This window comes from Bubalus kerabau, chromosome 1, assembly GCF_029407905.1.
Source record: "Bubalus kerabau isolate K-KA32 ecotype Philippines breed swamp buffalo chromosome 1, PCC_UOA_SB_1v2, whole genome shotgun sequence".
NCBI lineage: Eukaryota > Metazoa > Chordata > Mammalia > Artiodactyla > Bovidae > Bubalus > Bubalus kerabau.
Genome location: NC_073624.1, coordinates 52330886 through 52349856, shown reverse-complemented (window position 1 = coordinate 52349856; position 18971 = coordinate 52330886). Strand labels below are relative to the sequence as shown.

Sequence of the window (18971 nt, the reverse complement as noted above, 5' to 3'; positions counted from 1 at the left end):
TGGAGAAGGAAATAGCAATCCATTCCAGTATTCTTGCCTGAGAAAATCCCATGGACAGAGGAACCTGGCAAGCTACAGTCCATGGGATTGCAAGAGTCGGACATGACTTAGAAACTAAACCACCAAGGTACTAGTTACCTAAAATGAGAATTTTTGCAGTTATATTGTTAAATGGTTAATACTGCCAGCTGATAACTATTTATGTCTTCAATCAGGAAAATGCTTTTCTGCTTTCTGCTGCCAGATGAAATGTACCATTTTATTTTTGTCTTACTGTAATTTAGTAAATAATGCTTTTCAGTCAGTTTTTCATTCTTAAATGTATGACTCTCTCAAAGTACAATTTTTATACCCCTCATTTCAAGATTGAGTGTAAAGGAGAACTGTTATATGGTGGAGGTGGTTTAGTCACTAAGCCATGTCTGACTCTTGAGATCCCACAGACTGTATCCCACCAGGCTCCTCTGTTCATGAGATTTTCCAGGCAAAAATACTGGAGTGGGTTGCCATTTCCTCTTCCAGGGGAGTCTTCCTAACCCAGAAATCAAACCCATGTCTCCTCCGTGGGCAGGCAGGTTCTTTACCCCTGAGCTGCCAGGGAAGCCTCCATCATGGTTACTCAAGCCCAAAACCTCAGTTTCAGCTTTGCCTCCTCTTCTGCCCTGCACCCACATCTAATCCCTTAACACACCATGTGGGCTTTCCAAGTATACTCAGAATTTGAGCTCTCCTTCACATACTACCTTATGGGAGGCCACTGCCATTGCTTGTCTGGACTGTTGCAAAAAGCATCTGACTAGGTTTGCACCTGTTCTTACATAGTCTATTCTTCAAGGATCAGAATGCTCTCGTCACTGCTCTTCTCAACCCCTTCCCCCACCCCCGACCCCACCACCACCTCCCAGTGGCTTCCCCTCTCCCTCTGCAGTCCTTGCGGAGGCCTTCACGTTCCTACACGGAACCTGTGCCGCTGTGTCATCTCCTCCCTCGCTCTGCTCTGACCACGCTGGCCTCATCTTCATGTTCCTGCCCCAAACTCTCTGCCTGGAATGCTCTCACCTACCTGCATGGCTCACTCCTTCACATTCTCCAGGTCTTCAGTCAGGCACCACCTTCTCAGCGCATTTTCCTGACCACCCTATTTAAAGTAGAAACCCTTCCTCGGTCCACCCCTGTTCACGACTTTATTTTTCTAGTGCTTAAATCTTAAAATCTGTAAAATGCACATTTTATTGATGCATCTGTGTGTTGTCTATCTCCCTCCAGTAGAAGCTTCATGAAGGCAGGGATTTTGTCTGTTTTGTTTACTGCTACAAGTTCAGTTCAATTCAGTCACTTAGTCGTGTCCGACTCTTTGCGACCCCGTGGACTGCAGCATGCCAGGCCTCCCTGTCCATCACTAACTCCTGGAGTTTACTCAAACTCATGTCCATTGAGTCGGTGATGCCATCCAACCATCTGATCATCTGTCGTCCCCTTTCTCCTCCCACCTTCAATATTTCCCAGCATCAGGGTCTTTTCAGATGAGTCAGTTCTTCACATCAGGTGGCCAAAGTATTAGAGTTTCAGCTTCAGCATCAATTGGAATATTCAATTGGAATGAATATTCCTTTAGGATGATTTCCTTTAGGATGGACTGATTGGATGTCCTTGCAGTCCAAAGGACTCTCAAGAGTCTTCTCTAACACCACAGTTCAAAACCATCAGTTCTTCAGCACTCAGCTTTCTTTATAGTCCAACTCTCACATCCCTACATGACTACTAGAAAAACCATAGCTTTGACTAGATGGACCTTTGTTGGCAAAGTAATGTCTCTGCTTTTTAATAAGCTATCTAGGTTGGTCATAACTTTTCTTCCAAGGAGCAAGTGTCTTTTAATTTCATAGCTGCTCTCACCATCTGCAGTGATTTTGGAGCTCCCCAAAATAAAGTCTGTCACTGTTTCCACTTTTCCCTATCTGTTTGCCTTGAAGTGATGGGACCAGATGCCATGATGTTAGTTTTCTGAATGTTGAGTTTTAGGCCAACTTTTTCACTCTTCTCTTTCACTTTCATCAAGAGACTCTTGAGTTCTTTGCTTTCTGCCAAAAGTGTGGTGTCATTTACATATGTGAGGTTATTGATATTTCAGTCTTGATTCCAGCTTGTGCTTTATCCAGCCCAGCATTTTTCATGATATACTCTGCATATAAGTTAAATAAGCAGGGTGACAGTATACAGCCTTGACATACTCCTTTCCCAATATGGAACCAGTCTGTTGTTCCATGTCTGGTTCTAACTGTTGCTTCTTGACTTGCATACAGATTTCTTAGGAGACAGGTAGATCAGGTGGTCCGGTATTCCTGTCTCTTAAAGAATTTTCCAACAGTTGGTTGTGATCCACACAGTCAAAGGCTTTGGTGTAGTCAGTAAAACAGAAATAGAAGTTTTTCTGGAACTCTCTTGCTTTTTCAGTGATCCAACGGATATTGACAATTTGATCTCTGGTTCCTCTGCCTTTTCTAAATCCAGCTTGAACATCTGGAAGTTCATGGTTCACATACTGTTGAATCCTGGCTTGGAGAATTTTGAGCATTACTTTACTAGCATGTGAGATGAGTGCAATTGTGTGGTAGTTTGAGCATTCTTTGGCATTGCCTTTCTTTGGGATTGGAATGAAAACTGACCTTTTCCAGTCCTGTGGCCACTGCTGAGCTTTCCAAATTTGCTGGCATATTGAGTGTAGCACTTTCACAGTATCATCTTTTAGGATTTGAAATAGCTCCACTGGAATTCCATCACCTCCACTAGCTTTGTTCATAGTGATGCTTCCTAAGGCCCACTTGACTTTGCATTCCAGGATGTCTGGCTCTAGGAGAGTGATCACACCATCGTGATTACCTGGGTCGTGAAGATCTGTTTTGTATAGTTCTTCTGTGTATTCTTGCCACCTTTGCTTAGTATCTTCTGCTTCTGTTCTGTCCATACCATTTCTGTCCTTTATCAAGCCCATCTTTGCATGAAAAGTTTCCTTGGTATCTCTAATCTTCTTGAAGAGATCTCTAGTCTTTCCTATTCTGTTATTTTCCTTTATTTCTTTTCGTTGATCCCAGAGGAAGGCTTTCTTATCTCTCCTTGCTATTCTTTGGAACTCTGCATTCAAATCTTTTCTTTTCTCCTTTGCCTTTGACTTCTCTACTTTTCATAGCTGTTTGTAAGGCCTCCTCAGACAACCATTTTGCCTTTTGCATTTCTTTTTCTTGGGGATGGTCTTGATCACTGTCTCCTGTTCAGTGTCACAAATCTCCCTCTGCAAAGGAAAATGATTATCAGTATCACCCAACACCAAGTTATCTCATACATCAAATTAATTTTACTTTAAAAATAAGAAAAAAAGTAGTAGAAATTCATACTTAGGATATTTATTAAAATGTAGAAGTGCGTAAAGTAATTCCCCATCCCACCAAACTCCACCCTCCAGAAGTAGCCAGTGCTAATGGTTTAATATGTACTCTGCTAGATTTTTTTTAGGTAAATGCAAACATACATACATGGTTACAATTATTTTCGGCATCTTGATTTTTTAACTCAACATTATCATCCTGGATATTTTTCCACGTGAATGTATATGTATATATTTATACATATAAATATTTTAATTGCTTTTGATTATGTTGTCTGTACATAAATACCTTATTTAATTTGCTCCACTATTGATGACAATTTAGGCTATTTCTGGACAGGGAGGCCTGGCGTGCTGCGATTCATGGGGTCGCAAAGAGTCGGACACGACTGAGTGACTGATCTGATCTGATCTCTGAGGCTATTTCTCTCTGAGGCTATTTCTAATTTTTTCACTATTGCAAGCAACGGGTCAGTTATTCTTAATTTGAGCTAAATTTAAGGCCCTTATGCACGGTGAACAGTAAGTCTCCTATTTCCTCTTTAGGATAGAAACTTAGAGTGGTTATAATTTTGAATAATATTGAATGATAAGGTGTTACACAAAAACCCGAGTAAATTTTTGGCCAATCCTATAAAATTCCTTTCTGTTTTGTAAAATTCAAATCCAGACTGAATGTTTGGACTTTCATATAATCTTATATATGTTCTTGTCATGAAAAAAGAGGAAACTCAGATCTTTACCTTCTTCATTTTCAGCTTATCCCAATTTTTCCATCAGAAAAAATAAAGTTTTTTGGATTGGTCAAATTGACCATCATATTAAATATAAACAGAACAGTACCTTTTAACAAACTGTTTCATTCTTGGTTATAAAATGTTTCTATAAGCTGTTTTGCTATCAAAAAAAAACAAAAAGAAAACAAAGCCTAGAGCCATTTTCCTTTCTGCTGACAAAGACCTAAAGTGTCTGAGAGGATTGGGGTTCTGTGAGGTTGTGAGGTCAGAACTGTATTCTTCAAAACCAAAGACTGCATGGAAAGCATGCTCTCTAACCAAACGAGGGACAAAATTCAGTACACATTTTTTGAAAAATAAATAGATGGATAATTGGATAAGTGGGAGATCCTTGCCATGTACATTGCAACTAATTCTTCATGATGTGTTGGGTTATCTTAGAAATCACCTCTCTTCAGAAATACTGTAAACTATTGAAATTACAATTAACGTTGTGCTTCAGAAACACTCAAGGAAAGGATAGAGGGTCATTGGAGACCACAGGTCCTGGATGTGAGATGTTTCATCAAGACCTAAAAACAGTCTAGCTGCCCTTTCCCATTGCAGTATCTCAGTTGCCTTATCATTTAACCAAAACTGAGCTTTATGCAAAATTATATTATGAAAGTAATCAAGATTCTGACACCTACTAGGCAAAGTCTTACTTTGTGGCCAGTATCTAGAACTGAGCTGTCTAGTAAAAATATAATGCAAGTCACCGTATAACTTTTAAGTTTTCTCATAGCCACATTAAAGAAGTAAAAAAGAAACAGATGAAATTAATTTTAATAATTTTATTTAACCCAGTGTATCTGAAAGATTATCATATCAACATGTAATCATTATAAAAATATTGAGGTATTTTACATTTTTTTCCTACTAAGTCTTATCTGGTGTATAGTTATCCATATCACAATTTGTAGGCTAAATTTTCATTGGAAATACTTGATCTGATTTCAAAAGATTTACAATTGAAAAGGTAAATTAATACATTTAAGTGATTACAAGCATAACTAAAAGATTTAAAATAACTGATTAAAAATTCAGCTTCTCAGCTATACTATTTGAACTTTTCAAGTGCTCAACAGCCATGTTTAGCTAGTGGCTACGGTATTGATCCCCTGGTGGCTCAGATGGTGAAGAATCTGCCAGCAGTGCAGGAGACCCAGGTTCAATCCCTGAGTCAGGAAGATCCCCTGGAGAAGGGCATGGCAGCCCACTCCAGTATTCTTGCCTAGATAATTCCATGGTCAGAGGAGCCTGGTGGGGGTACAGTCCATGGGGCCGCAAAGACTCGTAGGCTACTGAGCAACTAACACTTTAACTTTTCACTTCAGGTCTTAGTAATTGTTCTTAAAGGGAACATATTCCTCTCTCTAAGATGATAATACAACTTTTTTCATTGATATAAGTTAGAAAAGTGGGAGAAACCAGGCTACTCATCCACGTAGATATATTTTTTTTAATTTTTAAAAAAACTTATTGAAGTATGTGTGTCAGTTGCTCAGTTGTGTCCGACTCTTTGTGACGCCATGGACTGTAGCCCACCAGGCTCCTCTGTCCATGGAATTCTCCAGGCAAGAATTCCAGAATGGGTTGCCATTTCCTTTTGCAAGTGAAGTATAGTTGATGTACGATGTTGTGCCATTTGGATATTTTTGATACTGCATTTCTATGTGCTTAATATAGTCATTTCTTAAAAAGTGTTAGTTATTATTAGTATGTAATAATGTTTTATTTTTTATATAGGCATTCTGTATTGTCTCCCTTCTCTTGTATTGCTTCATATAATAAAGTGGCATGTTTTAGTTTCACTGAAAAAAATAATTTGCTTTATTATATTTTATTTACGTATGGGTTTTTTCCTATCAGCTTTACTAGCATCAAATTTTATTGAGGTTTTATTATTATATAAATTCATTATATATGTTTTATATATAGATTTTAACATATATTTATGTAAACTTAAATTTTATTGTCTAGATCCCTCTGGGGCCTGGATAGTAATATTTTTTATACCCTTAAAGAGATATTATTTTGTACTTGGAGCCTGAGACGTCTGCTTCTTAATTAACTTGATAGAGATACCACCCACCTGGAGATTGAACCTTTCACTCTTCTCGGAGTCTGTGCTGGCCTGATCCCGTACCCTCATCACAACCAGTCCCCGAGAAACACATATCAGTGTGCCATGGGGAAACAAGCCATGGGTAAGAATTCCTTCTTGAACTTGGTTCTAAATACTTGGATGAATACTTATATCTTTATTCATGTTTCACTAGTATTGCATGTTTGGCCGAGTCAGATGTTGCTGACACACATGAGTGTTACCAAACCCAGGAGGCTGTGGAATTCTGCAGTGCTTGCAAGTTCCCCTGTCATGTCTAAAGCCTAAACAAAAATGGAGAAAACCTCTCTGAACTTGTTCCCTTGGCCAAACAAAAGGATACATAATAACTATCACAGAATAACAAGGTAGTAAATATAAAGAGAAAAGCCCTATATAAATGTAAGTTATTAACCAGGAGAGCTGGAAGAAAGAGCAGTGAAAACTCGAGGTAGAAAGAAGAGAGTGGAAAGCAATAGGGATAAAGAGCTATAGTATTGATTAGAATGTACTTAGTTATTGTCTGGATGACCATCACTGAGCCCGTTATATTCACACAGTTGCTCCTGTAGCTCCTGAAACATTCAGTACGTGTCACACAGTTTCCTGAATTTGTGTTTCTTTTTACTTTTCTTTCCTTTCATTCATTCATTGATTATTTATCATCCATAACATTTATTGAGCATCAACAATAAACCAGACAGGAGTACTGGAACCTGAAAATACAGAGATGACAGAGTCCTGCCCTCAATGAGTTCACAGTCTAGTAGGAGAGAACAATAAATATACCAGGAATTGGATATAGTCTGATAAACGCTGTGGTAGACTGATAGCTAGCGTCCAAGGGAGTAGGAGCAGAAAGAACACCTAAGGTTAGAGAGTGGGTTGTTTCTGGAGACTAGAACTGAACTGAGTCTTGAGGACTCTTGAGTATTTCTCACAGGTATGAGTGCGTGGGGAAGTCTTGGTACATACTTGGATACAGCTGTTCTGTATCGTGTTTGCTATATAGTATGGGCAGAGAGGCATGCCGGAGACATGCCCTATGTGTAGGAGTTTGGATTTTTGTCTTGAAGAGAATACAGAGGATACTGGCAAAAAAAAAAAGTTTTGCTTATAAGCCTTTTTTTTTTTTTGTGAAATATTTTTTAAAACTCATTTAAATCCTAATAAGTTTAATAAATTTTCTTTCTGTCTGTGTCTATGACATCAATATGACTTGTCATCTCTGATTTAAAGTATGCTACAAGGAGGTTCATAAAGAAACCGTAAAAGGTTTTTGCTTTGCCTTTGGGTAACAACTGGAATGCAGTTAGCCTCTCAGTTACTGATAATTAGCTTGACAATTAAGGAATTCTGTTTCTCCTATGGATAAAGAGTATGCATGTCTTTTCGAGTTTTTATATTGCCCTTTGGTTGGCCACAAAGAAATAAGAAGCATGTTGTCCTGCTACCATTTACCTGAATGATGTAATGCCTGGACAGTTGAGAATAATTCCCAGTGGGAAAATCTAAACAGCGGCTCATCAATTTAGAGTTTCCCATTCATCCTCCGCAGCAGTGTAGGCTGAGTTCTCGCTTGTGCTTCTGACTTGCTAACAAGTTGAAATATACAGTACTGAATCCTGTGTGTCCTGAAAGGGCTATCACTTCTATTGGGTTTACCAAACCATTTTGTTTCATGATGTGAATCCCAGCTGAAACAATACACCTTTTGTGTAGAACCTTCAGCAGAATTAACGGAAGACTAATCACTTCATCGCGAATGCCACTCTTTAGTGTGTTTGAAGATTGAAACAGAAAGGGCTGTATCTCTCACCACTTGGCAAATCTTTTTGTTTTTGTAAATAAGCGACTCAAACGAAAGAAATAATATTTTTATTTTTGTAACTTCTCTTCCTACCGAAAAAGAAAAAAAAAAGCCTTTATTTTGTAGCCCTGAGTACCTAAAACGTTTGGCCAGTTACCACACACAGTTAAGCAGGATCAGTGTGTACAGAAAGCCAATTCAGTGTCTGTAGAGTTCTTTTGTAGTTTTCTGTGTGAAGGTTTTTTTTCTCGTTTTGTTTTGAGTGTCATTTGCAATTCATTGTCTGTGTTTTCTGAGGTTGGTGTATTCAGCTGCTCTGACCCTGGGTCCTGCACATTTAGCTCCTTGGATACAATCCTCTGACGTGACTGCTGACGCTAGGAAGACAAAAGCCGCTGAATATCTTAAGTAATAATAATTTTTAAAAAAGCCTTTGTTACTGTTTGTTATTATAAAACACCTGACTGGAAAGAAAAGCCATGAGATAAAAGTAATATTTAAAGTTGGCACACTAGAAGGCCACCTTGCTCTGTGGGCACTGAAATAGCTGCAGAAGTATTGAGCGAGGTCTATAGGAAAACTGGCAAAAGGAGAGAGGGCAGCAGAGGGAGACCAGAGCAGAGACCCAGTTCTGAAGCAAACCCAGCTCTTTGAGTTGGACTTCTTGAGTCATTTTAATTCCATGCTGTCTTGACAGCTAGTAACTAAAATCACACTATCCCATTTTAGGTATCAGCCACTGCTTAACACTGTATACAGTTCAGAGATTCTGTGTGGATTTTCTTTTCTTTTTTTTTTTCGGATGAAAAATTATACAGTCACTTTTTGTGATTCCTTATATATCCTCCCAGTGTCTGTGTGGATTTTATAACAGAATATTTTAGTTGCTTTTCATCTATTAGTCCATGTGGAAAGTGAAAGACATTATCCCAGAATTAATTCACTAAATACTCTAACCAACCTGGAAATTGACTATATGCTATTTACCACTAACCCCTCCCATTCAACAGTGAGAAAATAAAAGTCATTTTCTGTCACTAAGAAGGAGACCAAGACAGCACAGACCACAGAGACTTGAAAGCCTTACCTTGTATATAAGACAGGGCTGACTTGAATGCAGCCTAAAACACCAGCAGAGGGTGTTTCTTAAATCTAAGGCTCTTTAAATTATTCGTGAAGTTCAGGGCTCCACACAGCGTGTTACTGAGCTACTGGGAGGCCTCCCTGCCATGCCTGTGGCTCTGTTGTGACGTGGTTCAGAGCGCGAAGTCAGGTCGGCGTGTGTGGAGGTGGCAGGGTCTTCAGGTCACCCAGTGCTGCAAGTGAAGGCTGTCTGAGGGGGCTGCGTTGTCTGCTCCCCCCCAGCACCCGACGCCAAGTTCACATGAGTCACGCTTTCATATCCTGCCCATTTTATTAGTTGGCACGCCTCTAGTGGAACCCTTTCTCCCATTTAAAAGGACCTTTTGGTCACTGTCAGCTCAATTAATGAATATGCATCACATCCCTCCTCCAGCCCCCGCTGCTTCTCACCGCCCCTTCCTCCTTCAGCTCCAAACTGCTTGGACTTTTTTAAAGTTCGGCGTTAACGCAGCTTCTGTTTTGGTTTTTGTTTTTGACCGAGTCTGTTCCTAAGAGGGTAGTTCCTTCTCTTGTATCCCCCACTTTATAGTAGGATGGCATGTACTAGAAATAGGCTGGAGGATTTAAAAATACTAGGAACACATAATGTACACATAAAAACTCATAAAATGAGGTTTCATTCTACATCTCTTCTCTCGTTTTCTGTTTGAATTTTTTTTTTAAGACAGTTTTTTTTTAATCCATTTGGGGATACAAAGTGAAAAGATGTCTTGACCAAATTATCCATGGTAATTCTCTTTTAGAATTCCGTTGGTTAAAAAAGACATACCCATTGTAGCTATTGTAGGTGTAAGCTTGTGTGACAGTTCTGAGACTAGAATGTTTATAATGAGGTACAGTTCCGTATGTAGGGTTAGAGTTGGAGGTAGAGTGGGCAGTCTTGCAGGATGATGAGTATGTATTTTTATTGCTAATATTGTTAATATTAGTCATAATGAATGTTGCCACTCATTGAATATCCAACTGATTTATGTACATTTCTTCATTTAACATATTAATAATAATAGTCCTGTCAGATATAATACATACCTCTTTGTTTCTGACAAGGAAATTGAATTCCAGTTTGGTTGAGTAACTCTTAAGAGATTACTTTATGTCTTCTATACAGTGATCTTTGTAAAACTTACTAAAATTTTCTTAGCTGAAACTAACTTCTTTCCTCACTTTTCTGGTTCACCATGGATCATGATGAAGGTAGACTTTAAATTATAAACTCCCTCAAGGACAAGGACTACGTCTGCTATTTATCACTGCATCTCTGGGGCCTAGCCGGGTGCCAGCTTAGTAGCTACTTAATAAATGTCTCAACAATGAATGAATCTTTGAGCACATTAAAATTGTTAAGAAATCAGATGCAGATTTTTAAAACAGTCTTTGAAATGAAGAACTACATTGGAGGACTTTACAACCCAGTGCTTAGACTTACCATAAAGCCATAGTAAGGAAGACAGCATGATGTTGACATAAGGGTAGGCATGTAGATCAGTGGAACAGAATCCAGAAACAGAGCCACACTTTTATGAGCAATTGATTTTCAATGACTGTATCAGGGTAATTCAGAGGAAAGGAAAATCTTTTCAACAAAATAAAATATCTGAGTATCTATATAGAAAAAAATGAATGTCAGCTCCTACCTCATACCATACAAAAAGTTAATACAAAATGAATCACACCCCTAAATGTAAGAGCTGAAACTGTAAAACTTATAGAAGGAAACTTAAGCAAAAAATCTTTGTGACCTCAAATGATGTAAGAGTTCTTAGAACACAAAAAGGACAAACTATAAAAAATGAAAATTTTAGTAAATTGGACTTTCTCAAGTTATACCTCTTCTCTTTGAAGGATGCTATTAAGAATATGAAAGACAGAGACTTCCCTGGTGGTCCTGTGGTTAAGACTTAGCAGTTCCACTGCAGGGAGCATGGGTTCAATCCCTGGTTGGGAATGAAGATCCTGCATGCTACTAGGTGTGACCAAAAAATATATACATATATATATATGAAAGACAGCATTAAGCCACCGAATGGAAGGAAGTCTTTTCAGTATATCTGATAGAGGATTTGTGTCCAGAATATATACAAAAAACTCTTCGGTAATAAGACAACTCAGAAGATGGGGGCCAGGGGAAAACTCAAGACATTTCACAAAGAGTAACAGGAATAACCAATACACTCATGAAAATATGTTCAACATTATTAGTCATCAGGTAAATGTAAATTTCTGTAAGATGTCACTGCACACTCATTAGAACGAAGCAGATGAAAAAGATTTGACATTTGTGAAGCAGCCAAAATGCTCACACACTGCTGGTGAAAATGTAAAACAGTAAAATCACTTTGGAAAATGCTAAAATTATTCTATAAAGTTAACCGTACTCTCAGCAAACAACACAGAAACTCCACTCCTGTGTATTTATCCAAGAGAAATGAGTAACAAAGATGTGTGCATCAATGTTCGTAGCAACTTTATTCACAGTAGCCCAAAACTGGAAACATCTCAACTATCCATCAGCAGGTGAATGGATAGACAAAATGTATATTCTTATGATGGAATAGTACTCAGCAATAAAAAAGAATGAATTCTGTTACACACAGACATGTGGATGCATCTCAGAATCATGCTAAATGAAAGAAGCAACTCAGGAGTACATTTACTATATGATTCCATTTATATATGAAATTATAGAAAATGCAAACTGAAACTGTACTGATAAACAGATCCTTGGTTGCCTGAGGCCAGGGACAGGATCATCTGTAAGTATTGGAAATGTTTTGGATCTTAATTGTGGTAGTGGTTTCACAGATTCATGTATCTATCAGAACTCATCACCTTGTACACTTTAAATGGGTGAAATTTATTGTAATTCCATAATATATACAACTAAATAAAAAGAGCTTGGGTGAAGGAAGATGGAAAAATTAGTTAAATATATACAACTTTATTTTTCTCAATATACCTTTTCTAAGTTGTGTTCATCCTTACTTTTTTTTCCTTTTGTCTTAAAAAACGTTTTCACTGTTTTTAACCTACATATACATACCATGTTATGCCAATTTGTGACTCCTTAAGAAAGTTTTGATCAAGAAAATAAGACTTTGTAAGAAAGATTATGTCCTGGGTAGTGAGCAAATAAATTCATTGGAGACTGTTTTTATAGCAAAATGGGCCAGTAGAAGGAGAATTCAGCTTAAAGGTATTCTGTTAGTTATTATGTATGCGCAGCGCCCTTCTTAAGGAAGCTGGAAATACTAATAGAGCTGTCCTGGTTTGAGCATATGCTTCACCCTGGGCTAATGTTATAATTTCTACATGACATTTTCTCCAAAAAGCTTACTTATTGATAAAAATAGCTAGGCAGTCATTCATAATTTGTATAAAAATTAGGGGGTGTGGTGGCATTTGAGAATTTTATAACATAGAAGTCATAGTTTATAAATCATACTTTAACCTACACACCCATCGCCAGTGCTGCTAGAGATGTGTATACATGAATCGGCCTACAGGTTCTTTCAAAAGTCTTTAAGGAACATTTTCTGATGAGATCATAAGCCCCAAACTTTTGCTAAACCGTTTAGCTGTTCCTCCATTCCATAGTGGGTTGCGATGCCCCAGAATTACGCTCTGGGCCGAGTAGCACAATTTTATAGCAGGATGCCATCTCTGTCACCCTTGTTTAGAAGTGCAGCTGGCTCTGCGTCTCTGCTGCATGGTAACACTTGGCTCAGGCCTCAGAGGCCACGTTTGGCAGCCTGGTGGGACTTTGCCTGAACCGTTGTCTCCAGCGGGTAAAGTATACAGTTGAAGCTGAAATCTCAACATAAATTTGAATTGATTTCATGTAAAAGGATGAACTTACTATCATGAACTTTACTGTAGTCTGAGCAGCAGCAATTTTATTTGTAAGGTCATAAGTGGTCTATTATCAGGTATCCTGCCCAGTCTATTAGTTGGCACTAAAATAACAGTAATTGGGGATTTTTAGTGTGAACTTAAGAAAAAGTCCATGCAGTTTAGTTTAGCTATTGGTTTTCAACTGAATCTTGATAAATTTTCTAGAGATTTAAGCACAAATATGTACCTTCATAAAAAGTATATTGAAATTCTTCCATTTCATTTACTTGACATTTATTGAGCATTGGTAATAAGCCTAGCAATGTACTAGGCACTTGTTTCTTTAGTGTCCTACAGATTTCATTAAAGCCCAACCATCAAGGAGTACTATATCATTTTTGCTGCCTGAATAGGTTGTTTCCATCTCTAAATTGAAATCACCATTGATTTAATGACATGAGTAAGAGAAAAAGGAAAAGGAAACAAATAATTGAGTGTTATATCTGCTCACATTAAAGCTTAACTCCATTAAATGACATGTCAGCACCTTAGAGGTGTGTGGGTATTGCAGACGTGCCGCTTCAGGGAAAAGAAGAGATACTTGGGAAAAGTTAAAGAGGTCCAGAAACCTGCACTCAAGCTCAACAGTAGGGCAAACGTGGATTTCCCAGTTTTAAGGTCTCTGAGTAGGAGCAATTATGTGTTCACAAGCCCCAGAGACTGAAAGCCTTTTTGTTGAATCGATCTTTAAACTTTAATGCACCCAATGGGGAAAAAGGAGAAGGGTAGGTAACATTCTAGCTTCACTTTCAGTTGACAGTGATACTCTTCTAAGGTCCAATCAGGTGGAAAGGCTGATTGCTAAGGAGAGAAAAGCCCATCCCTGACTGGACAGGGCCCTGGATTCCCTAGGGGAAAGGACCCTGCCTTTCCCCATTTTATCTCCAGCACTGGGCCCCAAGTAGGTGTTTATTAACTGCTTAATAAGTGAACAGTTATTTTTTCCTCCTTTTTTTTTTTTTCATGTTGAACATTTGGAATTGCTGGTTTCTTATTTGTCCTGTTGTCCAAGCTTTCTGCCGTCAGCACTGTGGGGTATTTTCTAATTGCAGCTGTAAATATGCCTGGAACATAGTAGAACCAAATGCAGGATTGTTGACTGACGTGTATGATTAACCAGCAGAGACAAAAGCTCTCTAAATGGGATCAATTTTATAAATCCAAAAGTTGAAATTATTCAGATTAGTATACCTTGAGTATGGTTTTTCTTCTTTGTAGGATTTTTGACATAACTAAGAAGAATTGTTTTTGAAAGTCATTAATCACTATGAGGTATTGCTCTTTAAATATTTGAAGATTTTCATCATTTTAATTATTAAAGTGAATGTTTCTCTCTATATTCATTGCTGCTTAATTATTTGATCTAATAGAATGTTGCATTTTGTTTTCTCCAATACCAATGAAGGTACCATTGGATACAACCAGAGGAATAGAATTGACACTCTCATGTATCTCCTAGCATATCCACAAAAACCCATGGTTAAAACAAAGACTATTGAGTTGATAGAATTTGAGAAACTGCCAGCCGGACAGAATGCGACAGTTGCCGTGATGAGTTATAGTGGCTATGATATCGAAGATGCTCTTGTTTTAAACAAGGCTTCCTTGGACAGAGGTAAGTGAATTTTCAAAGCACGAGCACCAAAGGTACCTTTGTGCGGATTCAGATACAAGCATGATCAATGTGAAAGTCACTTGACGTCAGAATGTTAATGTCAGTTTCAAGTGATTTGATTTCTATAATATACAGCCAGGAAGTGGTTATGTATGGTGTTAACATTTTTTAAATGAATATTATATAGAGGTATTAATAATTGTTACTAAGGAACCTTTTTCTTTCTTTGTCTTTTAATTTATTGGTGACTTGAGACAGTTCAACAGAAAACAAAAATTGAAATGTAAGAATTTGATTATTTCCTAGCAGGAATTACAATAAATTAAATACCGTGGTTTTTTTTTTTTGTTTTTTTTTTAAAACATCAAGTTGTATATTTAATTACAAACCTGTTGAAAGGGCAATAGCAATAGTTGTGTGTAAACGACTATTTTCTTTTTTTATTGTATATCTCAGCTCCATAATGCTATACCTTTTTGTTAGCAAAATGATAAAGGTATACATGCACAAACCCTGATTCATCATTTTACCTTTTTCTTTCCCAGTGTTTTGATGGCTTACTTTTGCAGGTCCCCACCTGGGGGCTTGTTAGCCACCACCTGATCTGCAGGGTGACTTCTGTCTTCATCATCCATTTCTCTCCTTTCTCCCTGGCAGACCCGCCCTGCCTTCACTCTTTGCAGTTGCTAGGCAGCCATAATAGTACTCCTAGACATGTGTCTTTGGCGTTAATGTTGGCTGCACTTAATTTATGCCTCTTTTTTTCCTCCAAATGACAACAGCCATGCTTTAAAGCTAGATGTTTTCCTTTCTGATTAACTGGTAACGTTTATGTGGAAATCTGAAGACTTTGTGATATCTGTCAGAAACTCCGCAACACAATTTAATGATCTGAGTTTAGTGTCTGCTTGCTTTTAAGCTCCCACCTGTAAATAAAATGTCCATTTATACTTAGAAGAAAACGCTTCTGATTCCATGCAGTTCAGATTCACACTGCACTCCAGCATGTTGCACTTAATGGCCATTGTACGAAATTTCAAGATCATGTAAGGTTTTCAAAGCAGCTTGCTCTCTGAGGCGAGTTTATTATGGCCATACACAATTTACCAGGAGCCATAACAACGAAGACTGTTATCAGAGACACACAGATGTCTTCATCTACTGCCCAGATGTAGAAATGTGTTGTTTCATCCCATGGTCACCTTCATATTTAAAAAATGACATTAGAACACTGAGATTATATTTAGAAATCCACTCTTCCCTGATTAATTTCCTGAACTCAAATTCTTAGATTTCTTGAAAGAGTTCTGCTTTGGTTGGAGAATCATAAGCAAAGGATTTTACAGCCTTTCATTTATTTCTTCAGTAATAGCTGGCATTTAATCTGGAGACATTTTCCTATTTAAGTGAACTCTGACATGGCTCAGTATATCCTGGGGAGATCAGAGGGAGAATCCCATTTAAAATAACAGCTTGGCCAAAAGGGGAAGAAGAAAGAAATTCAGCCATAGCATCTTAGGAAATGTTACTTAGTGTGGAAGGACTGGCAGCTCTTTTGAGCAACTGACAAATCCTTCTGTGGGTTTCAGTGGTTGAGTTTGCTCCATCTAAAGGCTTTTTCTATTCATTTTGCTTACTTTTCTTAATGTTTAAGTTGTTAATTGGTACCAGCACTTTTCCCTCCTCCACTAGATAAATGTAATATAAAAATGTAATCAAAGTAATCTCTAATCTTCAAGGCAAAGGTGAACTGTCTCTCCCATTAATATCATTTGATTGCTTCTTTTTATTCTCTCTTTTCTCTGGAGAAAAATTAATGTTTTTGTTTGCTTGTTTGAGACTTCCTCTGAATGCTAAAATCAGCTAAAAGAAAACTTTCCAGAGAAGAGTAGCAAACGTTTTGCAACAAAATGATATGTGAGAAGAATGAGGGCTAATCAGTGAACTTTCTCTGTCTCAACTCAGCCACCATGTTGCTGAGTGACCTTGGCCACTTAATTTTTCTGCCCCTCACTCGTGGCCCCTGTAAGATAGAGGGATTAAGCCAGGTGATCTCTAAGGCCCTTTCCCATTTTCACGTGCTATGGCTCTGCACTCTTAAAGAATCACAGTGATATTCTTAGGTTGTTCTCACCTTCCTCCAACCTGACAAGGTATATTCTGTGCTGGAAAATGATTGTAGAGATTCCAGTGTTTGTATGCTTATATGGTAGAGATCTTGAGCCAGTTCTTCAAGTCATCAGATTGTTATTTGGCTTGGCTACTCGCATAATCTAAATGTAGAGCAAATTTGGAGTGTGTTTCTGTGGGCTTCCCAGGTGGCTCAGATGGTAAAGAATCTGCCTGCAACACAGGAGACCTGGGTTTGATCCCTGGGTCAGGAAGATCCCCTGGAGAAGGGAATGGCAACCCACTCCAGTATTCTTGCCTGGTGAGTTCCATGGACAGAGGAGCCTGGTGAGCTACAGTCAATGGAATCACCGAGTTGGACACAACTGAGTGACAAACACTTCGGAGGGGAAGGGAGGTAGAGTGGGGTGGCTTGTTGAATAACACAAATCTGTGACTTCATAGTTTCATATTGCTGGTGGTTCTAAACCCACTTTGGTTTCATTTTAGGTTTTGGGCGTTGCCTTGTATATAAAAATGCTAAATGCACCTTGAAACGATATACCAATCAGACTTTTGATAAAGTGATGGGGCCCATGCTGGATGCTGCTACAAGGAAACCCATCTGGCGACATGAGATTTTAGATGCAGATGGTATTTGTTCTCCAGGTAAAAGCCTTAAAATCATTTTTTTAATGTATATGCTTTTAAATTATGGAAAGTATTCAGCAGTATGTCTGAATGTTTGGTATACAGGGCAGAAAAAAAATAACAACCTATAAAACCGTATCAACCCGGGTGCTGTGGCAGGGAAAACAGGCGCAGCGACAGCAGTGTAGTAGCTGGTGTCTGTGCTTACCGCAGAGGCGCAGCAAAGGTGAGGACAGCGGGAAAATCAAAGAAATGCTTGGATTTTCTCATTGTCCAAGTTAAGTTGGTGGGGACTCATTACCAGCTGAAATCACTGTGACATGGCCCAAACCTATTCTGACACCCTAGGAGATATTTTAAAGTGGATGGATTTTCTATCATTCATGTGGTCCCCTAAAGCAGCTTCTTAATTTTATACATGCTGTGATCTTCATCTATGTGGTATTTTCAGATGGGCTTGCAGAATTTCACACAAGCCCTGTTGAACTCTGATTCCAGCCATGTGGGCTCTTTTTGTTACCTCCACGTCTGAACTTCATGCACCAGGTCTAATCATGGGGTTTTATTCTCCAATAACCTTTGCCCGCCACACGGATGATAGTGACTTGTCTAATGCTCTTCTCTCTCTCTCTCAGGTGAGAAAGTAGAAAACAAGCAAGTGCTTGTAAACAAGTCCATGCCCACAGTGACTCAGATTCCCCTGGAAGGAAGTAACGTGCCCCAGCAGCCGCAGTACAAAGATGTGCCCATCACGTACGTCCTGTTACATGAAAGATTTTTAAAAAGAAGGGTTGGAGGAAATTAGAAGTTAGCTCCTTTGGCTGGTGACTCCCAGAGAGATATCTGCCCAGTGTCAGCTCCATACCCGCTCTTGGACAACGGGGTCCCCAAACCCAGACCCAAACCGTCATCCTCCCCTCACCTACCCCAGCCTCAGACATGCTTCCTCTGGGTCCGTTTCTCAGTGAGTAGTGCCGCCATCCAGCCAGTCACCTACAGCATACACCTGACTCCTTTGCGTGACCTGCTGCTCGCCTTAATTCGGTCAGTGCTGTCAGTTCTGTCTCCTCAGAGGTTCTCTCACTTGCCAGTAACAGGCGTGGCTATCTGAGTTTGGCCCGCTTTTCCTGCTGGACTCATCGTTCCTGGTACCTGCTCATCTGCTTCCAGTCGTGCACCTCCCCGCACGTCTCAGGCTCTCTCTGTTACTGCTAGAGTGATTTATTTTTTATCCTCAATTATTCATCTGCTACTCTCTTGAGTAAATAGAATAAAACTTGAGTAGATTGAGTAAAACTGTTAATGACAATGTCGCCTGCAGGATAAAGGCTGAACGAAATGATACTATAATAAATACACGGCCATCCATGACTCTTGGCACATGTCTCCAGCCTCACCCTTTGGCACACCAGCCCCCATATTTCTAGTAAATTGTCTCTTATTCTCCAGACATTCCATGTGACTTCTGTGCATTTACTCATGCTGCT

General features: G+C 38.8%; 1 protein-coding gene across 1 annotated transcript in view; it reads left to right on the top strand.

Annotated features, from left to right (window-relative positions):
• The window catches only part of POLR3B (RNA polymerase III subunit B), a 118462-nt gene that overhangs the window by 64081 nt on the left and 35410 nt on the right, over positions 1-18971 (top strand). Inside the window, exons 19-22 of the mRNA XM_055574888.1 lie at positions 6241-6368; positions 14515-14724; positions 17344-17502; positions 18120-18237. Of these exons, the coding sequence (XP_055430863.1) occupies positions 6241-6368; positions 14515-14724; positions 17344-17502; positions 18120-18237 (615 nt within the window). The remainder of the gene's footprint in view (positions 1-6240; positions 6369-14514; positions 14725-17343; positions 17503-18119; positions 18238-18971) is intronic.